This window comes from Gossypium hirsutum, chromosome A13 (assembly GCF_007990345.1).
Source record: "Gossypium hirsutum isolate 1008001.06 chromosome A13, Gossypium_hirsutum_v2.1, whole genome shotgun sequence".
In the NCBI taxonomy this organism is placed as follows: Eukaryota; Viridiplantae; Streptophyta; class Magnoliopsida; order Malvales; family Malvaceae; genus Gossypium; species Gossypium hirsutum.
This window is the reverse complement of record NC_053436.1, coordinates 4332010-4352356: the sequence shown is the minus strand read 5'-3', so window position 1 is coordinate 4352356 and position 20347 is coordinate 4332010. Positions and strand designations below refer to the sequence as shown.

The 20347-nt window shown below is 34.6% G+C and overlaps 2 protein-coding genes across 7 annotated transcripts; one reads left to right on the top strand and one right to left on the bottom strand.

The window, feature by feature from the left end:
* Positions 1-323: 323 nt before the first annotated feature.
* Positions 324-10161, top strand: LOC107894237 (ATP-dependent DNA helicase Q-like 4A). 6 transcript variants are annotated; one of them, XM_041084539.1, is made up of 29 exons: positions 324-418; positions 531-580; positions 1056-1145; positions 1226-1349; positions 1434-1601; positions 2027-2084; positions 2295-2720; positions 2859-2915; positions 3111-3281; positions 3368-3498; positions 3774-4137; positions 4218-4349; positions 4711-4797; positions 4907-5037; positions 5638-5758; positions 5845-5996; positions 6072-6207; positions 6935-7058; positions 7135-7205; positions 7276-7344; positions 7570-7692; positions 7787-7945; positions 8047-8127; positions 8212-8373; positions 8471-8526; positions 8762-8897; positions 8981-9075; positions 9241-9318; positions 9717-10161. In XM_041084539.1, the coding sequence occupies exons 4-29, from the start codon at positions 1342-1344 to the stop codon at positions 10090-10092; spliced, it is 3672 nt and encodes a 1223-aa protein (XP_040940473.1). In that variant the 5' UTR covers positions 324-418; positions 531-580; positions 1056-1145; positions 1226-1341; the 3' UTR covers positions 10093-10161. The 6 variants fall into 6 exon arrangements, 5 of the variants coding, with proteins under 5 accessions (XP_040940473.1, XP_016674985.2, XP_016674984.2 ...); XM_016819496.2 differs by lacking the exon at positions 324-418 and having other exon boundaries at positions 435-580; positions 1255-1349; XM_016819495.2 differs by lacking the exon at positions 324-418 and having other exon boundaries at positions 435-580.
* Positions 10162-10316: 155 nt separating this feature from the next.
* LOC107894238 (uncharacterized) lies at positions 10317-16676 on the bottom strand. Its single transcript, XM_016819500.2, has 11 exons — positions 16228-16676; positions 15253-15374; positions 14458-14902; positions 14224-14339; positions 13179-13962; positions 12487-12948; positions 12082-12270; positions 11772-11999; positions 11316-11652; positions 11024-11207; positions 10317-10924 (listed from the first exon to the last, which is right to left on the bottom strand). Exons 1-11 carry the CDS (start codon positions 16408-16410, stop codon positions 10441-10443), a joined length of 3534 nt encoding a protein of 1177 aa, XP_016674989.1. The 5' UTR covers positions 16411-16676; the 3' UTR covers positions 10317-10440.
* Positions 16677-20347: the final 3671 nt, after the last annotated feature.

Below are 20347 nucleotides of genomic sequence, written 5' to 3'. Positions count from 1 at the left end.
TTTTAATGTATTTTATACATTTTTATTTTAATATGCAAATTTATTATTTCTATCAATTGTATATATTAAAATGATATTAGTTGAGTTAATGTCATAAGTCAACTTGACATTATCCCATAATCGAAGACAAAACTAATTATAAATAATTATAATATATTTAGTATTATTTATCTGATGTATTTATATGTTTAAATTTTACTTTACTCATAATTTAATCTATTTTTTATCTTAATATCGTACATATTTATTGCGTTATTATATGCCTATATTTTAAATCCGTATTTTCCATATATACATATACATGCGGTGATAAAACTTGTAATCTTTACAAAGAAATAGTAAAAATTGAGTGACCACAAGAGTAGGTAATTTCATGAGGGAAAAAACACACGGGTAGTAATTTCATTTTAACAAACAGGTCGAATTATCCCGCCACTCCAATGCCGCCCTGTATTTTAAAAGCGCCTTTTCTCTTTCTCTGCAATTTGGAATTTGCAAATTCATTTTTATTTTTATTTTTTTGCGTGCAGATTGTTATCTCTCAGATTAAACCCTAAAAGGAGTCCGATTGCAAAATAAGGTCAGTTCACTCTTCGATTCATTTCTCTCAATCAATTCAAATCTAGTTTCACTCACTCTCATTATTTAAGTGCATTTTAAACTTATTTTAGCCGGTGTAGCTCTTGAATACATGAAGTTTTTATTTTTTTTTGGATTTTATCAGTTAACTCTAACTAGGCGCTACTTGTTTAGCCATTTGTCCTTGTTTTTCTTTTCTTTGGCTTAAATTTTCAGTCTCGCTGTTTACATTTTCTGAATTTGTTTATTTATTTTTTAATTTGTATTGATTAATGCAATTGAACATGCCAGCGATTCGATAAACTTGGGAACATTTTGTTTTATCTTGACTAGTTTGGAGAAGTGATGAGTATTTTCACTGAAGCATTTGGCAAATTTGTTACATTTAAACTATTACATTCCATTAAATGTGAGCATTTTTCGGGAAAAAGAAAGTTATTGTGTATTTCTTCTAATGCGTGAAAGCTTGATTTTAGGGCACGGGAGAAGAGCAGTTATTTTCTTTTCCTTATTTTTTGAAAAATAGATTGGATTTCGAAAATAGGGACAAATTCTCAAAGGTGCAGGTATCACTCATTCACTTAAAATTATGTCCCTTTTTGTATGTTTATCAAATTCTAATATATTTCTCTCTTTTATGTTCAAGCTCGCATTAATAAGGTTTAGGGTTAGCAGGTTTATTAATGTTGAAGTTTTAGGGCAATGGGTCTTTCATCAAGAAATCAGGATCTATGTTAGTCAGTGACCAGGGGAAAGCATACCATGCCCGAGTATGTCTTTGTTCTATCTATAACGATTATCTATTATTTTTGCATTTCTTGGTTGGCTAATTCTTCATTGTTGTTTACATGCAGTCAAAACGATTCAGTTGAATCTCAAAAATGTTATGACAAACTTCCCAATGTCAATTGGTTGCGGCATTTCGATGCACATGATAAGTTTGCATGTCAAAACAAGTTTCTGTGTACGAATTTTCTGTTCTCCCTAGAAGGGCAAAAACCTCAAGGAACAATGTTTGCACGGTAGGTTACTGTTATATACTTTGATGTTTTTCTTTGAGTAGCACTTTCTAAGTCTTTCTCCCTAATATTTTCCTTATAACATGTCTTATGCTTTGTTGGTTTAGAATTAGTACAACTAAACATTATATAAAGCAAAATTGGCTGTGGTTACTACTTACTAATGTGGGAATCTACTCTGTAAAGCTTGACATTTGGTTATTAGATGAACAATAGACTTTCTGGTAATTGTTGCTTTATACCAGAAAAAGAATAATATCAAGATGCAGCTATTAATCACGGAATGAATGTTATTATGTGATACCTGCATAAGATTTTTTTGATTGTGTTGTATTACATAATTCAAAGCATCCAAGGAATAATTTCTTAGTTTCATTCCATTGACCTACTTATTGATTCTTCTAACAAACCATTCTCATGTCTTTAAGGTTAACTTCCCGCCAGATTCAGAATTCCCAAATATTTCAGCATACGCAGGTTGAAAAGGTAAACATGATTGAAATATTAACTAGTGTTTTCACCATAGCTGGTTTTCAGGGGATATATGGCATTTTAAGTTGCTTGCTCTTCTTATTTCCAGATAATTTTCCTTCATATGTTAGACTTAGATTCTGTATTCTTAGATATCCCCTGCTTGGATTTTTATTTGTGTTCACATTTTTATGTCTTGAGCTTTTCTATGGAAATCTCTCCTAGGCTTGGCAGATTCTTTCTAGCCTACCAGCATCTTGCAGGACCTACTTAAAACCAGGAACAAGTGCTCCCGTTAAGACTTCAACGGATGAGATTTCACATAATCGGAGAGGAAGATCTACCCTTGTAGAGCTATCAGGCATGAAGCGGTCTGAACATATGCATGTGCATCCAAACAGCAGTGAAACTGAAAGCAAGGTCAATGGATTTGGAAGGTGCATGACCAGTTCTTTTCCATCAAATAATGCCAATACCATGGAAAGCGGAAATAATTTACGAGGGAACAGCGGGATTACAACATCGATGTTCAGCCATAGCAATTCTAAAGTTTCTGGCGGATCATTAAAGAATCAAACTTTCCATGGTGTCCAACAGGAGCAGTCTGCAGATGTTTTGGCTAATGAAATTGATGATGATGACTTACTGAAGGTAATCTGCTTCACCTTGTCTGCTTTGGTGATATTTGAGTTAAAAATTGGGTATGTTCATGAAATTGATTTAGTTCTACATTTCTCTCCCCCAGTCAAATTCTTTTTTAACTTGCATTTTGCTTTCATTTGAGTGTAGCTGTTGAATCTGGGGTTTATCTTGATGCAGTCAATTGGTCATATCGACTGTATCAAGGTCATCTATTTATTGCTTTAACAATTGTACCCCTTTCTAGCTATTCTGATGTTATTAATTATGCTGGTTTTTTTTGCATTTATTTGTCCTTTTTCTTTGAATTACTAGTAGGGTTCCATGACTATATCAAGCTTGAGTTATTCTTTCAGTTAATTTATACATCAGTGTTAATCTCGGCCTATTATTGGGCTTCAGGATATTGATGTGGATCAGATTGTCTCAGAACATTATCAGTCAACTTGTACACCTCAACCTTCAGTTTCTAAATTTCTGCCTATTACCCCAAGTGTCGATAAAAATGCTTTTGCAGGACAAGAAACTTGTTTGCCTCCTGAATTATGCTCAAACTGCAGTCATGGGTGTAAGGTATACATTGTATCTGCTTTTTCTTTTTATCTGATGTCATTTCATTTTCTCCAAGTTTATATCCCTTATTCTGGAAATTAATGCAGTTAGGGCACTGCCCAGAAGCAGCAAGTCATGTACAGGAAATGAAAGACATGTTAATTGCCGTGTCTAATGAATTACTTGACAATGCTACCAACCTGAGTCTCGAGCAGATAGAGAAGCTTCGCCAAGATAGGTTTGTCCTGAAACCTGTTATTGTTCCGCACTTCAATTCAAGGGGATTTATTGAAATCAGGTTTGTTGTCAGGCAATCATATTGAAGAATGATATTCATAGAAGACAGAGAGACAATAAATGCAGTTAAATTAGGAATTATGGGGATGAAGTGCAATGGATGACACTTGACATTAGTCTATTTTATTTTCTACACATTCAGATCCTTTTCAAACTGATAAGAACCAAAAACTCCTATGTCTGTGCTTCTATTAATATATTCATGTTCATGGTCAGGTTGCAGCTAAATAAGCTAATTCAGCAGCTTGAGAAATATCTCTCTGATGTGGAAAGGCAGAAGTCAAATTTTTCGGCATCAACAGCAACTCTCAGCTTCCAATATGGAACACCACAAACAACATCATTACGCACTAACCCAATTCAGTTTGATACCCAGGTTCATTCCCGTAATGAACCAAATGGGTATGACAATTGGAATTCACCAACAGTTCCTTTCTCTTCTGTAAATAGTATTGGTGTTCCATCAGGTCCTATTGAAAGAGAACCATACATTCCACAGATTATTGACATAAATTATATTGAAGGCTCAAATGACCAAAAGTGGAGTAGTAGAGATTTTCCATGGACTAGAAAGCTGGAGGTGTGTGGCTTACTTGTTTATGAGTTTTCATACTCCATATGCATGATCTTTTCTAATGTTTTTTGCCACTTTCTCTTTAGGCAAATAACAAGAAAGTGTTTGGAAACCACTCGTTTCGCCCTAACCAAAGAGAGGTTATTAATGCCACAATGAGTGGGTACGATGTTTTTGTTCTGATGCCTACAGGAGGGGGGAAGAGCCTGACATATCAGGTAAAGTGGTTTTCTCAAGGTCTGTTAGTGGTTCTTTTGTATTTAGGCAACTACTAGTTTGCTTGCCTCTCTTGGCCTCTTTTGCCATTTCAATTTGATGCTATTTTAGTGGTACAGACATGCTTTGTCTATTCTGGTCCACTTTTGTGGGGCTAAATCTTTTTGATGTCTTGCAGTAGCTTTTGGAGAAGCATATATTGTTATATGGATTAAACTTTTATTTTATTCTTCATAAGCTTTGATTCTGCTTTAGATCACTGGTAACAAGGGAAAAAGGTTTTCTTGTTTAGGCTTTGGCTGATGCCAGCATGATACTCCATAAGGATGGACTTTAAGCATGTTGTTTGTTCATCTATTTCAGCTGCCTGCTCTTATCTGTCCAGGAATAACATTGGTGATTTCTCCCCTAGTTTCACTCATCCAAGATCAAATAATGCATTTGTTGCAGGTAATATGTTTTATACATGTCTTGATATAGTTTATCTTTTTTCTGGATGGCTGGTAAGCTGCATTAATTGATGAATGTACTTTCTTTACCCTTTTTGACTGTATGATAGGCAAATATACCTGCTGCTTACTTGAGTGCCAATATGGATTGGAGTGAACAACAGGAGATCCTTACAGAGCTTACTTCTGATTATTGTAATACAGTCAAGTTGTTATACGTTACACCAGAGAAAGTGGCTAAGTGAGTGTCATGTGATTCTTTTATATTATTGCATATGGTGTTTACAGATATCTGAGGTAATTACTTGGGCTGCATCACTTGCCTGTATTACTTTGAAAGAATAGAGTTCACGCAAGAAATCAAGAAGTTCAATGATGACTTTATAGAGTTACTTAAAGAACAAAGCCTTTATTTCTTCTAACTGTAAATGTGTTACATTTTACCATACTAAAAGCGAAATCTAGTATTGGTTGGTAGTTTAAAACTAAAATTTTCATAGAACATAACATGAAGGTTATCAACAAGGAAATTGTTTTGAATAGCTTTTATAGACAAAATATTGCTACTTAACCGTTTAACTTTTGCTTGGTTCTTTTTGAAAGCATTGGATATTCCTTTCCTACCATTTGTCTTTCCTTGGAAAGAGCCCATTCTTTCTCTACCTTAAACATCCTCTCTCTGTAATTTTAGAAAAATTTCCCTTTTACAACCTTCCTCAATGTGTTTCTGGTGGGTAATTATTCCCAAGTGTACTAATCAGCAGCATACACTTGGGTTTTTGTTTTCTTTTTTATTTTTTTGTAGGCTTAGTTGCTTGTATAACCTCTATCTTGATTACAGGAGTGATGTCCTCTTGCGGCACCTGAACATTCTAAATTCACGTGACTTGCTTGCAAGGATTGTGATTGATGAAGCTCATTGTGTGAGTCAGTGGGGGCATGACTTTAGACCGGATTATCAGGTTGTAAACCTCTGAATTTTCTATACTATTGGCCATATTCATATAACTTTTTGTTTGACGTTAAGCCGGTCCATAAATTTGTCCAGGGCCTTGGTATCTTGAAACAGAAGTTTCCAAAGACTCCAGTTTTAGCTTTAACTGCAACTGCAACAGCCAGTGTAAAAGAAGATGTTGTGCAAGCTCTTGGTCTCATTAACTGCATCATATTCAGGCAAAGTTTTAATCGCCCAAATTTATGGTAAGTGTTGAATCAAGATTGGGTTGTAACTGAATGTTTATGTATATCAAATCATCTCTGATTTCAAGATCACAGGTATTCCGTTATCCCCAAAACCAAGAAATGTGTGGAAGATATCGATAAGCTCATCAAAGAAAACCATTTTGATGAATGTGGAATTATTTATTGTCTTTCTAGAATGGATTGTGAAAAAGTTGCGGAGAAGTTGCAGGTTTGTCTTTCTGGTTTATCTTCTTTTTCTAATTTCCTTGTTCGAAACAAGCTGTTTGTACTCTTTGAAAGCTCACAACTCTGATTTTTGTTGGGGTGCAAACAAGGTACTTAGCCTCCAGCCTAGGACCTCTACCCCAAATCTAACCTTACACTTACTAGTTAAGCCCAAGTGCCACAATGTAAATTAGTTGAAAGGTGTTTAAGTCTAGAGGTACAAGGAAGCATGTTTATGGCTTAACATGCTTCTGTTGACCTTTCTTGAAATCTTATTTGCTGTTTTCCTTTTGTTTTCCAATGATGGTTAATGTGATCATGAAACCCTTTTATGATGGTGGAATATAACGAAAATGGAAAAAGATTGTAAACAATTTCTGTATTCAAGCTGAGGAAACTAGTTCGAGCGCAGATAAGTATTGAAGTTGTATTTATGCCTTTTGGTTGTAACGCTTCCATTTGATCACATTAGAGTTGTATTGTCGATGTCCAAGTACTGAAGAAAATTTATCAGCTCAATGTTTTGCCCATCTGCTAGCAAAAAGACTGCTGTTTGCACTAGGAATTTTTTTAATTAAGTAGACAGGTAGAATATTATATCTACCTAATCCTTAAACTTCATACTCTAAACGAATCCGATTAACTGAAGAATTGGATTTTATGAGAAATCAAATCAATTATCCTTTTTCATCTAATTTGTCCATGCCTGTAATGGTGCATTCTGTCTTTAGGAATATGGGCATAAGGCAGCATTTTACCATGGTAATATGGATCCTGCACAACGTGCCTTTATTCAGAAGCAGTGGAGCAAAGATGAAATCAACATAATTTGTGCTACAGTGGCATTTGGAATGGGTATCATTCCCCTTTTCTTTCTTTTCTGGTTATTTCATTCATGGAAAACAACCATGCATTAACCCTTCTTTTTCAGGTATCAACAAACCAGATGTTCGCTTTGTCATTCATCATTCTCTTCCAAAATCAATTGAAGGTTATCATCAGGTAATCATTGAGATAAAAATCATGCAGTCTGAAAATTCTGTATGCTTAATATGTTTTTGCCATGTTTTAGGAGTGTGGTCGTGCTGGTCGAGATGGTCAACGCTCATCTTGCTTATTGTATTATAGCTACAGCGATTATGTAAGTTGCTCCACTTCATGTAATGCATATTTGGGATTTTTGTTAGTTATTAATACTTTAGGAAATGAGTTCATCCACCTTCTGATTATGCTCAACAAACTTAAAGTGACTAGTGATATCTGTTCTTTTCCTGTCTTCTTTCACATATTAAAGTCTTGGATAAATCAAGTGAAGTGGTAGTGGTATTTCTTTTCTGCCTACTTATGCATATTGACTCTTTTGAAGATACGAGTCAAGCATATGATTAGTCAAGGAGCTGCAGAGCAAAGCCCCTTAATTACTGGACATAGTCGCTTTAATAATTCAGGGAGGATATTGGAAACAAATACTGAAAATCTCCTACGCATGGTATTGATATAAACTCCTGGTTTATTTTCCCTTGATTTTATTATTGTTATTATAAATTTTCAATTTATCTTAAATTATGATCTTAATGTTTCAGGTCGGTTATTGTGAAAATGATGTTGATTGCAGACGTCTTTTACAGCTTCTTCATTTTGGAGAAAAATTCAATTCCACACACTGCCAAAAAACTTGTGATAATTGTTGCAAGACTAGAAGTTCTGTCGATAAGGATGTCACAAATATAGCAAAACAACTGGTTAGAAGGAATTTTGCATCTCTGTTGCATTCATTTCCCCGTCTTTATTGGGAATATGAACCTATAATTTCAATTTGCTTATATCACCCTTGCATTGCTAGGTTGAACTTATAAAATTAACAGGCCAGCAGTTTTCATCATCGCATATTTTAGAAGTCTTCAGAGGTTCCTTAAGCCAATTTGTGAGTCCTAAACACATTGTTTGGCTGTTGTTTATTCCATTACCTTCTCTGATGACAACCTTTTTGGGGTAATGCTGAAACTAGGTCAAAAAACATAGACATGAGACTTTGAGCCTGCATGGTGTGGGAAAACATCTAGCCAAGGGTGAAGCTTCCCGTATAATACATCATCTTGTTGTTGAGGAGTACCTTTTGGAAGATGTTAAAAAGAGTGATATTTATGGATCTGTGTCATCAGTGCTGAAGGTATCCCTCAATACCTACCTCTCACAATGCTCACTTGGCTGAATTGGTTCTTTTAAAAAAGAGCGAGTACATAATTTCTACTTTGATTTGTTTCCAGGTGAATGAATCCAAGGTTAAAAATCTCTTCTCTGGTAGTCAGGCAATCATAATAAGGTTTAGTGTTTCTTTTTGCTGTTTGTATTATCATAACTTGTAGCAATCAGTAGAATGAAGTATGTATGCTAATTATAAAGCTCTTGATTGAGTTAATGCTATCAGTCGAGTTATATCAACTCCGTTGAAGAATTGATACACAGACATATATCTTTATATTCGAATCCTTGTTGCTCAGAGTTTGCTTTAAGAATATTGCAATGAAATCATCCTGAAATCTGATAATACAATGTAGATTCCCTAGCACTGTAAAAGTAGGTAAACTGAGCAAACCAGAAGTGACTCCAGCGAAAGGCTCATTGACCACATCAGGGAAGCTAAGTCCTCCAATAGTTGACACACCGGCCCAATCTCAGTCCATAGTTGACTTGGTACATTTCTTTGATGCCTTCCTGCTCATATACTAGACATGATTCTGGTTTTCTTGATAACTTATTATATGTTTTTACAACAGAATCTGTCTGCAAAGCTATATTCTGCTTTGCGAATGCTTCGAACCATTCTTGTTAAAGAAGCTGGTGAAGGGGTCATGGCATACCACATTTTTGGGTAATCTCTCAATATTCTGCCACTCATCTCTTATGTTTCTGTTTCACATTATTTTGTCTCAGTGAAACTGGGATAAAATGAGAGGAAAAAAGTTATTAGGAATTCTAGTTTTATGCTATCTTTATCGTTTCTTTTAAGCTTATATGTTTTTTCCTCTTCACCTAGAAATGCTACCCTGCAGCACATAAGCAAAAGGGTTCCAAGAACAAAGGAAGAACTCCTCGAGATCAATGGCATTGGGAAGTAAGTTCTGAAATTCAGATATTGTGGATATTGGACTTGCTTTTTCAGATATTTGGATTCGGATAATCCAATTATTGCCTGTAATGGGTCCAGAGAGGATGCAAAATAAACCTTCGAATATCCATTATTTGAATTGGATATTTGAATCGACTTTATTTTTGCATTTGGATTCAGATATCTGAATTTATTCACCTTTTATTTTTATACTTATTAAGTGCCAATATTTTTATTTGATTCAGGTATCTAATAGATATTTTAATTAATTCGGATTCAAGGATTCAAACATTATAAAATGACTTATATTTGACGTATTGCCATCCTTGAAAGTAGTTTCTATTATAATTTTTGTTCGTATGTGTATATGATTAATCAACAAAAATGTTTTAATCAAAATACAGGGCTAAGATACTCAAATACGGAGATCGGTTGTTGGAAACCATTGAAGCTACCATCAAGGAACACTACAAAGCAGACAAAATCAGTAGTGGCAGCAGCAATGACAGTAATGATTCTGCAAAGAGGAGAAGAAACACAAACGCAAACATAGACAACGATGACGACTTCAGTAGAAGCACTGGTCGGTCCAAGAAAAGGACAGTGGAAAGGCAGGACAAAGATGGTAACAGTGATAATAATCATCAATACCCTGCTGATGAGAATGACCTGGATTTTGATGATCTTGATTATGTATATGATGTTGAATCGAAAGAGAACCGCCCACAGGTAGAGGTTAATATAAATGGAAGGGTGCTACCTTCTTGGCCTAGAACATGAAACATGTGTAACATCTCAACCAACATTGGTTTAATTTTGCTAATAGAATGTTAACTTTTTAACACTAAACCTACATTTCTACTTACATTTTTGTGAAATGGCCAAGGAATTACATGAGCTGCTTCAAATAATATTCGAATAATTGTAATTAAGATCAAATCAATATAATAAAATTTAGTATAATTAGAAATATTATAATATTTAAAATTAAAAAAAAACATATATCAAGCAAATTTTTAATCACGTTTTATTAAAACACAGGATATGCTACAGTTAAGTGCACACTTATATTTACAGGTGTGTATTGTATTTATGCTCCTTATTCCTTACACAAATCTACAAAAACAATCACATATTGCCAATCAAGGTAATATACCAAGGCCCATGGACGTTGACAGAAACTGTAGCTGCAACCACCAACACCTCCGCCGCTTTCACAACCCTTTCAGTCAGTAAACCGCTGCCTGTCCCAGCCCCAACTTGCCGGAGGGCAATTTCCGCCAACTTTCTACCGTAGACACCACTCCCCCCAAACACAACCCCTCTAAAAGCTAAATAAACAGCACGCCATACCTTTTCAAACACCACATCCCCAGCTTGCAAGCTCTTTGCTAGCATCCTCCCCATCATAACTTTAGACATTTGAACCTTATCCTCGTCTGTTACTCTTGAGAACCCACTGATTACTTCAACAATCCCTTCAATTCCGACATCTTCAACATGGTCCAAGAGCTCCAAGAGCCGCTCAGTGCAAATCAATATTATGCTTTCCATGTCAGTAGGGCTAGCTACAACTTGCTCGCTCGAGAAAATTTGCCGACAAATAAGAATGCTGCATGTAAATGATCAGATATTTAAGATCAGATCCTTTGTTCACTGTCAGAAGGCTACAAAATATTTTTTTTTTGCAAGAAATCAATCATCCGAATACCTTGTGGATATTACAATTATCTTCTGAATCTCAGCTTGAACACCCCTCAATCTGGCGAGGTTAAGAGTAAAGGTTTCCGGCAGAAAATCCAAAGTTAGACCAGAAACTCCACTTACTAACTTCAGCAAACCAAGCCTCACCACCATATCAACTTGATCTCCATTGCATTCTGGTTGTTCATGATCTGACCAAAGAACATATGACTCATCAGTATGTTAAAACAATTGCACATGTCATTTGGCTTACACTTAGGACTTAGATTCAAACAATTTGAACAGTTTCATATCCAAACCTGTAACTTTTGAAGGGTTGACAAATTTCATTTGGCTTGCATTTGCTGAATTGTAGCTTCCACCAGTTTTAAGCGTGATGGGAGTCTGACCATCCCGAGAAGAACTATCCTGGGGCTTCAAAGTTGACACAGAATTTTGGTGTTCTCCCCATTCTTGATCTTTACAGTTCCAAACAGACGAAAGCCACCGCATTGTCAATGGTAAAGAAGACCCAGCATCGGAAGGAGACCCATAACGGTTCTGAAATGCATTCCGAAGGTAATCCAAACCTGCAGGTCCCTTCAGCAATGGCTCCATCATCCTTATACGAGCTTTGCTGATCTCTCGCTTAAGATCCTGTCAAGGAAATGCATATTATGCACCAGAACCTCCTCTTTCATAACTTTAACACCTTCAAAACTGGTGATGCATGAATTCATTCTATCAAGAAGAAAAGAAATGGGCATAAAAGATACCTGAATCTGCTCAAGGACAAAACGTAGACCCTTTATCATTGCAAGGGCAGGAGAATGATCCGGCTTCTCCTTGGCTTCACATATCTCAGTTAACTCTTTCAATAACCTCTGGTTAGCAGCTTTCATTTCATCATCATTGGCTGGAGAGGAGAGCTTCTGCAAAGTGATCAATGCAAACCCCAGAATCCTTCCAAGATAGTCAATGTCCAGGTTGCCTGACTTCAGCACCTTTGAAAAGGGGGAAAAGTAAAATAATTAGGACTGCATAGATGGAATTCTGAAACGGAAATGATAAAGGCAGGGTAGAAACCTGGGAGAGAATTTCCAGATCAATAGCATTGATTATTTCTTCTCTCCAACTCTTAGGAGCCATTTCACAAATTTCATCCCTGACTTCCTTCACAAGCTCAATAACTCGGTCATAATTGGGCTTATCCTGACTCATAGATTCCATGATCCCGTCCCAGAAAGCCTTCTCCATTGTTTCTCTTATCTTTGCCTGCAGAAGATGAAGAACTTATGATAATAAGTATCAAGCATGGCAGACAAGAAAATGATCAATTCTAAGGTAATTTCCTTTATTTGAATATTTCATAAAATCCCATCAAACCAACCATAACAGTTATAAAGCTTGCAAAAGTGTCAAAAACCCTGATGATGATTCTGAGTGTCTGCTTCAAGTACAAATAACAATAAAAAGAAGAAATGCACAAACCTTTATGCCATTTTGATCTTCCTCGATGCCACTGATGCTATCAACAAAACCACGCTTTTCATGAAGAAATTCATTAACAATCAATTCATTCTCAGAGACTGGCTGCTTTTCAATAGAAGATGCTATCTGAGTGTTTAAATGGCTGCTGCTAGGCACAGAAGAAACAGAATTCTTGGATGAGGATGTGCTATCTTCATCTTCCTTAAACAGAGAGCGGACAACACGGTTTGGCATCTGAGTCAGATCAGTTCCATTATCAGTTCTAGCAGTCAAAGAACTAGGAGAACCATCTGTGCTTGAAGATAGGGAGGGTGTAATTGGTGATCCCGTTGGGCTGCCACCTTCCTCTGATTGAAAAAATTTAGTCCGTGTTTCAGATAGTGCACATTCCATTCGTTCAATTCCAGCATCTCCACACAAATGTTGCACTTTCTCCCTTAAAAGTTTTTGATCTTCCATAACCTGTGTTTAAAAAAATTCAATGAGGATTCTCTGCAGTTTAATCTAAGAACAAGGCAGTCACTTTGGTTATAACTTAAACTTTGAACCAAAAATAAATTAGTTAATACTAATTAAAAAGTTTGAAAAACTTCTGCATCATTAAGTGTCGTCAAACTGATCAGAGTGTACTTATAAATTTGCATTGATATTCACTGGTATCAGAAAAAAGATCAATAGTGAGATAGTAAGACCTGTCTTTGAATAGCCTTCGTATCATGAGTAAGAGCAGTGTTATCTCCTTCTGGAGTCAACTTGCACTTTTGTATCATTGAGAGCTCAAGCTGGCAAGCAGCTCTTACCAAGTCCTCTTCCAATGACTGAGCATCCTTAACCTTCCACACCACGAAAGAACTAAGGTAGGAGCACCATGCTTTATCAAATGCTGCGAGCTGTGACCTAAATGTCAAAGGTTTACTTAATGTAGAGTCAGACTCCTCATCAGGACTCCGCATTGGACCCTCTAAAATGATCTTTACCAACAATTCGAACTCTCGAACAAATGCTTCTGCAGACTTGGCCAAAGCAATCTCTCGCTCTCCTTGACCACTTAAAACAGCCTCAGGATGCCCCAATATCATGTATGCACAAAGAAATACTCTGATAGGATACCTTGATACAGTAGTAAGACTTTTGGCAGCCTCCTTTCCCGACACAACTCTCTTAGTCTCTCTGCTTCTCATTGAGGTCCTGGGAGTGGTCCTCCTCTTCGGAGTAGCAACTCTTTTGAGAAGATGGTCAATGTTATCCAAACTGGATAGATGATCAGTAGCACCAACTGCTCTTGCGACCTTAATGCGGCTCTCAATTCGATCGAGCAAAGCTTTCACAGTTTGAAGGGTAGTCACTGATTCAATCAGAAGAGCAAGTTGCTCAAATGGCATTTGTTTAACAGAATTCTCATTGATTTTCAAGGAATCAAAGGCTTTTGCCAAGTTTAAAGTAGTTTTTCTCTGCCTAATGAATCCCCTCCAGCACCTGAAGAATACAAAAGTATTAGATACTAGGATATTAGTAGTTTTAACCTTTTAGGTATTGACCCAAATTGATGCATGAAATCTTTTGACAAAAACGATTTTGTAATAATTCCCGGTAAGGAATTCTCTACTGCTGCAAAAGATATTTTTCAAAAGACCCTCCGAAAATTGCAACAATAGATAATAAACTGTACCGAGCACATACAGTCCATGAAACAAATACATCTCTCAAATGATCAACTAGGAAATGCTGGTCTTATACCTTGCTAATTTTCTAGAAAGCAGTTCAGCTTGCTTGTACATCCTGGTATAGTTCTCTTGAACAGATTTATGTGATCTTCCTCTCTGCCTCAAGTACTCTGCTCTCTGTCTCTTTGCCTAATTTTCAATTATTAAAAAGAGAGACGAAATCTATGTAATAAAATATTAAGAAGAAACAATGACACATTTGCACTTGGGAGAACCATACAATACAAAAGTAATGGAAAATGCATACCCTTTGCAGTCTGTCTTCTAACTGGTCTTTCATTGTCCTCCTCTCAATCTCACGCTGATGAGAGATTGACTTAGCAACTCTCTTAACTTGCGAAATCCTAGCACAAGCTTTCTTCTTCTCTGCTTCAAGCAGCCCCAGTCGCTTTTTCTCAGCAGCAGCACGCTTTTGATGAATAGCAGCACGCACAAGCTCCTTATATTTACTTTCTCTAGCCATCCTTCGTAACAATGATTGTGATGATCTCTCTCTTAGGGTTGCCCTCCGCTGGCTGTAAGCCTCAAGGATAAGCATTCTATTAGCCTCTGCCTGTTGAACCCGTGATTGAACTTTCGTGCCAAGCTTCTCACGTTCCTTCTCAAAACGCATTTCTACCCCAGTTTTTGCTGCTTGCCGCAATTCATCTAACTTCGCTAGGCGCATCTGAGCCTTAGCCAAAATGCTCAACCTGTTAATTCACCAGCCTGTGAGCTTTCAACTTACAAAAATTTACCGCCAACACAGGACTAGAATTTGTTTTATCCTTTGAAAGATGTACCAGATAACTTCCATGCTGTCAAAATCCATATAGAACATAACAGCAGCACAAACAAATCACACACGAAAATATTTTGGAAACAACATAATGAACACAGCAAGCTTTGAATAGATAGTTAAAGGATGCTATAAAAAGTGTAAAGGATAATAATGAAACAACTTATACGAATAAATAATTTAAAATGCTGCAAAAAGTATAAAGAATAAGAATGAAACAACTTATAATCATCAAAGGCAGTATAACACTAGATTTGGCTGTACCTTTTCTGCTCGGCAGCTTGGAGCTTCGCTTCAAGGCGCTGACCAAGATCTTCCTCATTTGAGGACCTGGAGGGGCTTCTTGGCTTTGACCTCGCCTTGCTTGACAGGCTTTCATAGAATTGCTACAATCAAACAGCAACCACAGCAAAAATAAGTAAAGAGAAGTGCACGTACAGAAAACAAAAGTTCCGGTTCTAGTTAATTTGCCGCACATTTCAGTAGACATGCAATATATTGAACAGTTCACAGTAAGTGTAAAATAATGGAACCTAAACTACAGTTGGTTAGAGAGTAAACAAATTATTCAAAAACAACAATGGAAATTTGAGCTTTGCAAGAAAAACGAGAGAAGTCTGTACGTGAAATTTAGTACCAAAAAGTGCAAAAATAATTCAGGCAGGAACAACCCACCCCACCCGTTTACCTAACGCAAAGAAGCATACTTCAGAACAAAGATTTTATGTACGGAAGTGTTTTCATAATATGAAATCTAGATTTCATTTAACAAAATGGAATCGTAAACTCTATATTACCCAGATAATTAAAACAACCACCGCCGAAACAAATATGAAAAATAGATTAGGAAATATAGCAGAATTATATTTCGGTTAATTTGTTATTTATATCTAAAAAAATGACTCAATCTAAACCACCACTAAGCTAGCTGGATTCGTAGTCATATCTCTTCTAGAACCGTATGTAATTAACTTTGAAAATCATCATCAAATTCTCGGTCCTTCTTAAACCCCCCCCCAAAAAAATTCAGTATTGATCTCGACTAAACCAATTACTTGTTTCAGTTTATCGCCCAAGTAGCTCATAAAATAATTATTTATAAATTAAAGATTCTTCAAAAATCCTCTTTAATTTCTCACCAACTACGCCAAAAAAATATTTCAAAAAATAAAATAAAATCAATTAGAACGGAAATCTTTAATTCAAAAAATAAAAAAGAAAAAAAAACTCTTGGCTTACCTGCCTACGAAGATCCGCATGTCGAAGCTTCGCTTCGATTTCTTCTACAGTGGAAGGACTCTTACACTCGGCAAGAAGCCTCTTCCGAATCCTCCTCGGAACACGCGAAGACGACGGCGTCTCACTCGCCGGAAATTCCAAAGCCACCGCTCTCCCACTCTCCAGCGTCTCCATCATCATCATATACACCAAATTTACACACACAAAACGTATCTATACAATTCACAATCACGATATCCTAAAAAATTACAATCGAGCGTAGAAAACTTCTTATTGATTATAAGAAATTACAGTGTTTTTTTTTTCTTTTTCTTTTTCTTTTTCTTGTTGTTCTGGAAGTTTTGTTTGAAAGCTTTTAAAGAAAAAGAGCGTTTCGGGTTTTTTTTTTTTTAAATTACTTCTTTAAATTTGTGGGAAATGTTTTGTCAAAATAAAAGCGTGTTGGAATTGTGTGTGGTCGTCTAATCGGGAAATTACTTATCCTGATTGTACAGATGTTAGCCACGTCAGACATTACTCTAACGGCTCTTTATTATATTTTACTTTACCTTTCGAAATGACGCTATTGCCCTTTCCTTTGCCTTTTTCTACTTTCTCCAAGAAGGTCGGTTTGGACGTTTGGTTTAAGTGAAATAAATTAAAGAAATACTTTAGAAAAAAATTACGTCACACCTAAGGTAAGAGTGAACAAAAGAGAAATATAAAAATGAGATTTGGGTTAGAAATGGTAAAATTAAAACACTAAAATGGTAGTTTTTTGTTTGAATCATGTCGAGTATCGGGCGTATTTTTCTAGATTTTACATAAAATGTAAAATAATAATAAAATTTATATAATTATATTTGTTATTATATAAAATAAATTGATTTTCGGTAAGTTTTTAACTAAATTAATACTCCATTGATAAGTTTCAACTTAATTTATCTTTTAAAAATAGTATAATTACGGAGTTGATTTTAGTTAAAATTAATTTTGATTTTTCATTTTGGACTAGTTTTGGATTAAGATAATTTTGATTTTCAATCAATTTTAGATTTTAGATAATTTAATTATTTCGGGGTTAAGTTTGATGGTTAAGTTATAGTAGGTTAGTTTAAGATCATGTTAATTCAATTAGATTTTTAGATTCAATGAAAAGTGATTGGTTTATAGATACATATAAACAAGTAATCTTTTAAATAGTGTTATCAAAATTAGATCGAACTAACCGTTTGAACCAAGAATTAGTGGTCCGACTAATTTCATTAATAATATATAATAAAAAAATAGAGAAATTGTTATGAATGGATCAAAAATCGAAATTTAAAAACAAAAGTCAACCGTTGAATTAATTTGTGAATATTTTTAATTTAATTTTATTTTATTTAATTTATCATTAACCCAATAATTATCCTAAACAGATCTAATTAAATATTGAATTATATTTAATAAATTGCGTCTACTACATTTATTAATTTTCTTTGGGTATTGAAAAAAAAGTTGAATATCCTTAAAGAGAACAAAATAATTAATTAAAATAATTAGCCTGCCTTTAAGAACACAACTTTTTAGTTGCCAACCTAATAGCAATCAAAGCATGGGCACTGTGCGTTGATATGAATCTCAGGATATTCACTAAGTGTAACTTGAGTTTGAATCGTGTTAATCGTATTACTGTTAAAGTATATATATATTTTATAAGAATAAGTTTAGTTGATAAATTATTTCGTCAATTAAGTTTTAATATTTATAAAAATATTTTGAAAAATATAAAAAAAATGAACTCTTAAAATAATCTAAAAAGGATTACTTTTTAAAAAATTATAAAAGTTTGAGTCTCGTCGTACACAAATGTCACATGTGAATTCTTTTGTAACCTTTTTAGGTTTAATTTTCATTATGTGCGAGCCCTATATAAATTTATTTTATGCTTTGTGCTAAATTTATTCTAATTCTAATTAATTGGACATGTATTGTTCGTGATTTATTTTGTACTGATGATTATACATGTAGGTATACATTATTTAAGAGATTGATTGAGTTGGTATGACTCGTCATCTGAATCTTAACTTGGTTGTAAAATTATAAAAAATTATTATTTTAAAAATAAGAAATATTATTTCGAGGGTATTTTTATCTTTTTATATTTTCATATAAAATATAAAGAAAATATATAAATATAATGAGATATGAACATGAAACATCATGATTTTCATAATATAAAATTTTATCATTTCAATCAAAACAACATTTAAATTTTATATCAATTATATAAAATTTTCACCCCATAAATCTAATATTTATAAACTAATTATATATCACTCAAACCATGATGGGAGTTTTCATTGAAGTTGTTTCCAAAGTTCAAAATTTTCAACCGATGTAGATTTGTTGACTCAATGGGTAAAGAGTCATGAAAATTATTGTCAAAAATATCGAGCCAAGCAAGAAAAGATAGATTTCTCAATTGAGACGGAATGGTCCCTGCAAGATCTATGCTTGATAAATTCAGAACAATAACTTTATGGTGTCTAGATTCGCAGGTGACATCAATCTAGTTGCAAATTGTAACATCCCGAAATAGGGCCTAAACGGAACAGTGGTTGCGAAACCACAAATCCGAGGTAGAAAAATTTATTTTATTATTATTTTGAGGTTCATGATATGATTGCATGATTGTGTGAAAATTTCGTGATGAAATTCTATGCATAAAGTGCTTAAGTTGAGATTAGGGACTAAATCAAATAATTTGCAAAACTTGCATTCTAGAAGTTTTTAGTATGAAATTGCTTTGGAATATTAATTAGGAGGGTTTAAATAACAATTTGACCAATTTCTAAGTTCATGGACAAAATAGGACATGGATGGAATTTTTGAAAGTTTAATAAGGAAGGGCATTTTGGTCATTTGGATATTAAATGAAATAAAAAGGGAAAAATAACAAAAAATTCATCATCTTCTTCATTAGCACGAAATTTCAAGGGTTCTCCATAGCTAGGGTTTGTTTCAAGCTTTCAAGCTCCATAATCAAGAAGAGCGAAATTCGGGAGTAGATCGGGGAAAAGAAAAAGTAAAGGACTAAATTGTAAAGTTTAGTCACATTTTGTATCGAGTTTTTATCAAGCCACTCGGGGATCGAAGGAAACGTCGGAGACCCGATCACACTATCGAAGAAATCACATTGGTATAGTTAGACGTTTCGTTTTGTGTATGGCATGTATAGGAACTTGGTTTCTTTTGATATGATATGGTCAATGAATGATGTGTAAATACTTGCTAGTGATTAGCTAATAGAGTGGCTAATGATATACATGTTTAATAGTATGTATGATTAAGTAGTAACTATCACATGAAAACTAAGAAAAATGTGAAAGTAACTTAAAAACAGATTCAAGTATCAGAAATAACGGGATTTTGAAAAATCACAAGAAATTGTAGAGACATGGGTTGATGGTGAATAATATATGAAAGTAAAGCTCGTTGTGTCTATATTCATATGGAATAAACAAAACAGGTAAAGGTTTTGTATTTTATAGGGTATCTGAGTTTTGGTGAAATAGGGCCAGAGCGATTTCTGGATCCCCTGTTCCAACTTTAGAAATTCACCATAAATTTTACAAAAATAATTAGGTGGTGTACTTTATATGGTTAGAATCCTTATTGAATCTAGTTTTAATAGAAACAAATGGTATAGTCATATGATTTTTGTACAGAGAGAAAAGTGCAGTGCAGTCGAATTCTGAAACAGGGGTAACTTTAACTAATAAACTGTACTAATTGGCTAAGTCAAAAATTCTAGAAAAAAATTAGTAGATAGATATATGAGTCTAGTTTCAGGAAAAATTTACGGATCTTAATTTCGAGTTTTGAAACTTGAGAAATGAATTTTTAAGCAACTATGATGCAGAAAAACAGTTTATTCCGCAAATTAAAATAAGTGGTTTAGAGTTGTTTAGAAGGTAAGATAAGTTTAGTAACACTTCAAGCTTGACTCCGGTGACGGTTTCGGACGTGGGGTGTTACACAAATAGAGATAGAAGTAGATCAATTGATTATTAAGAAGTTATGAGAATCATGAATTATAAGAAATTTTAGTGATTGAAAGACTGATTGATCAAGGATGATGTTGGACGAATTCAAT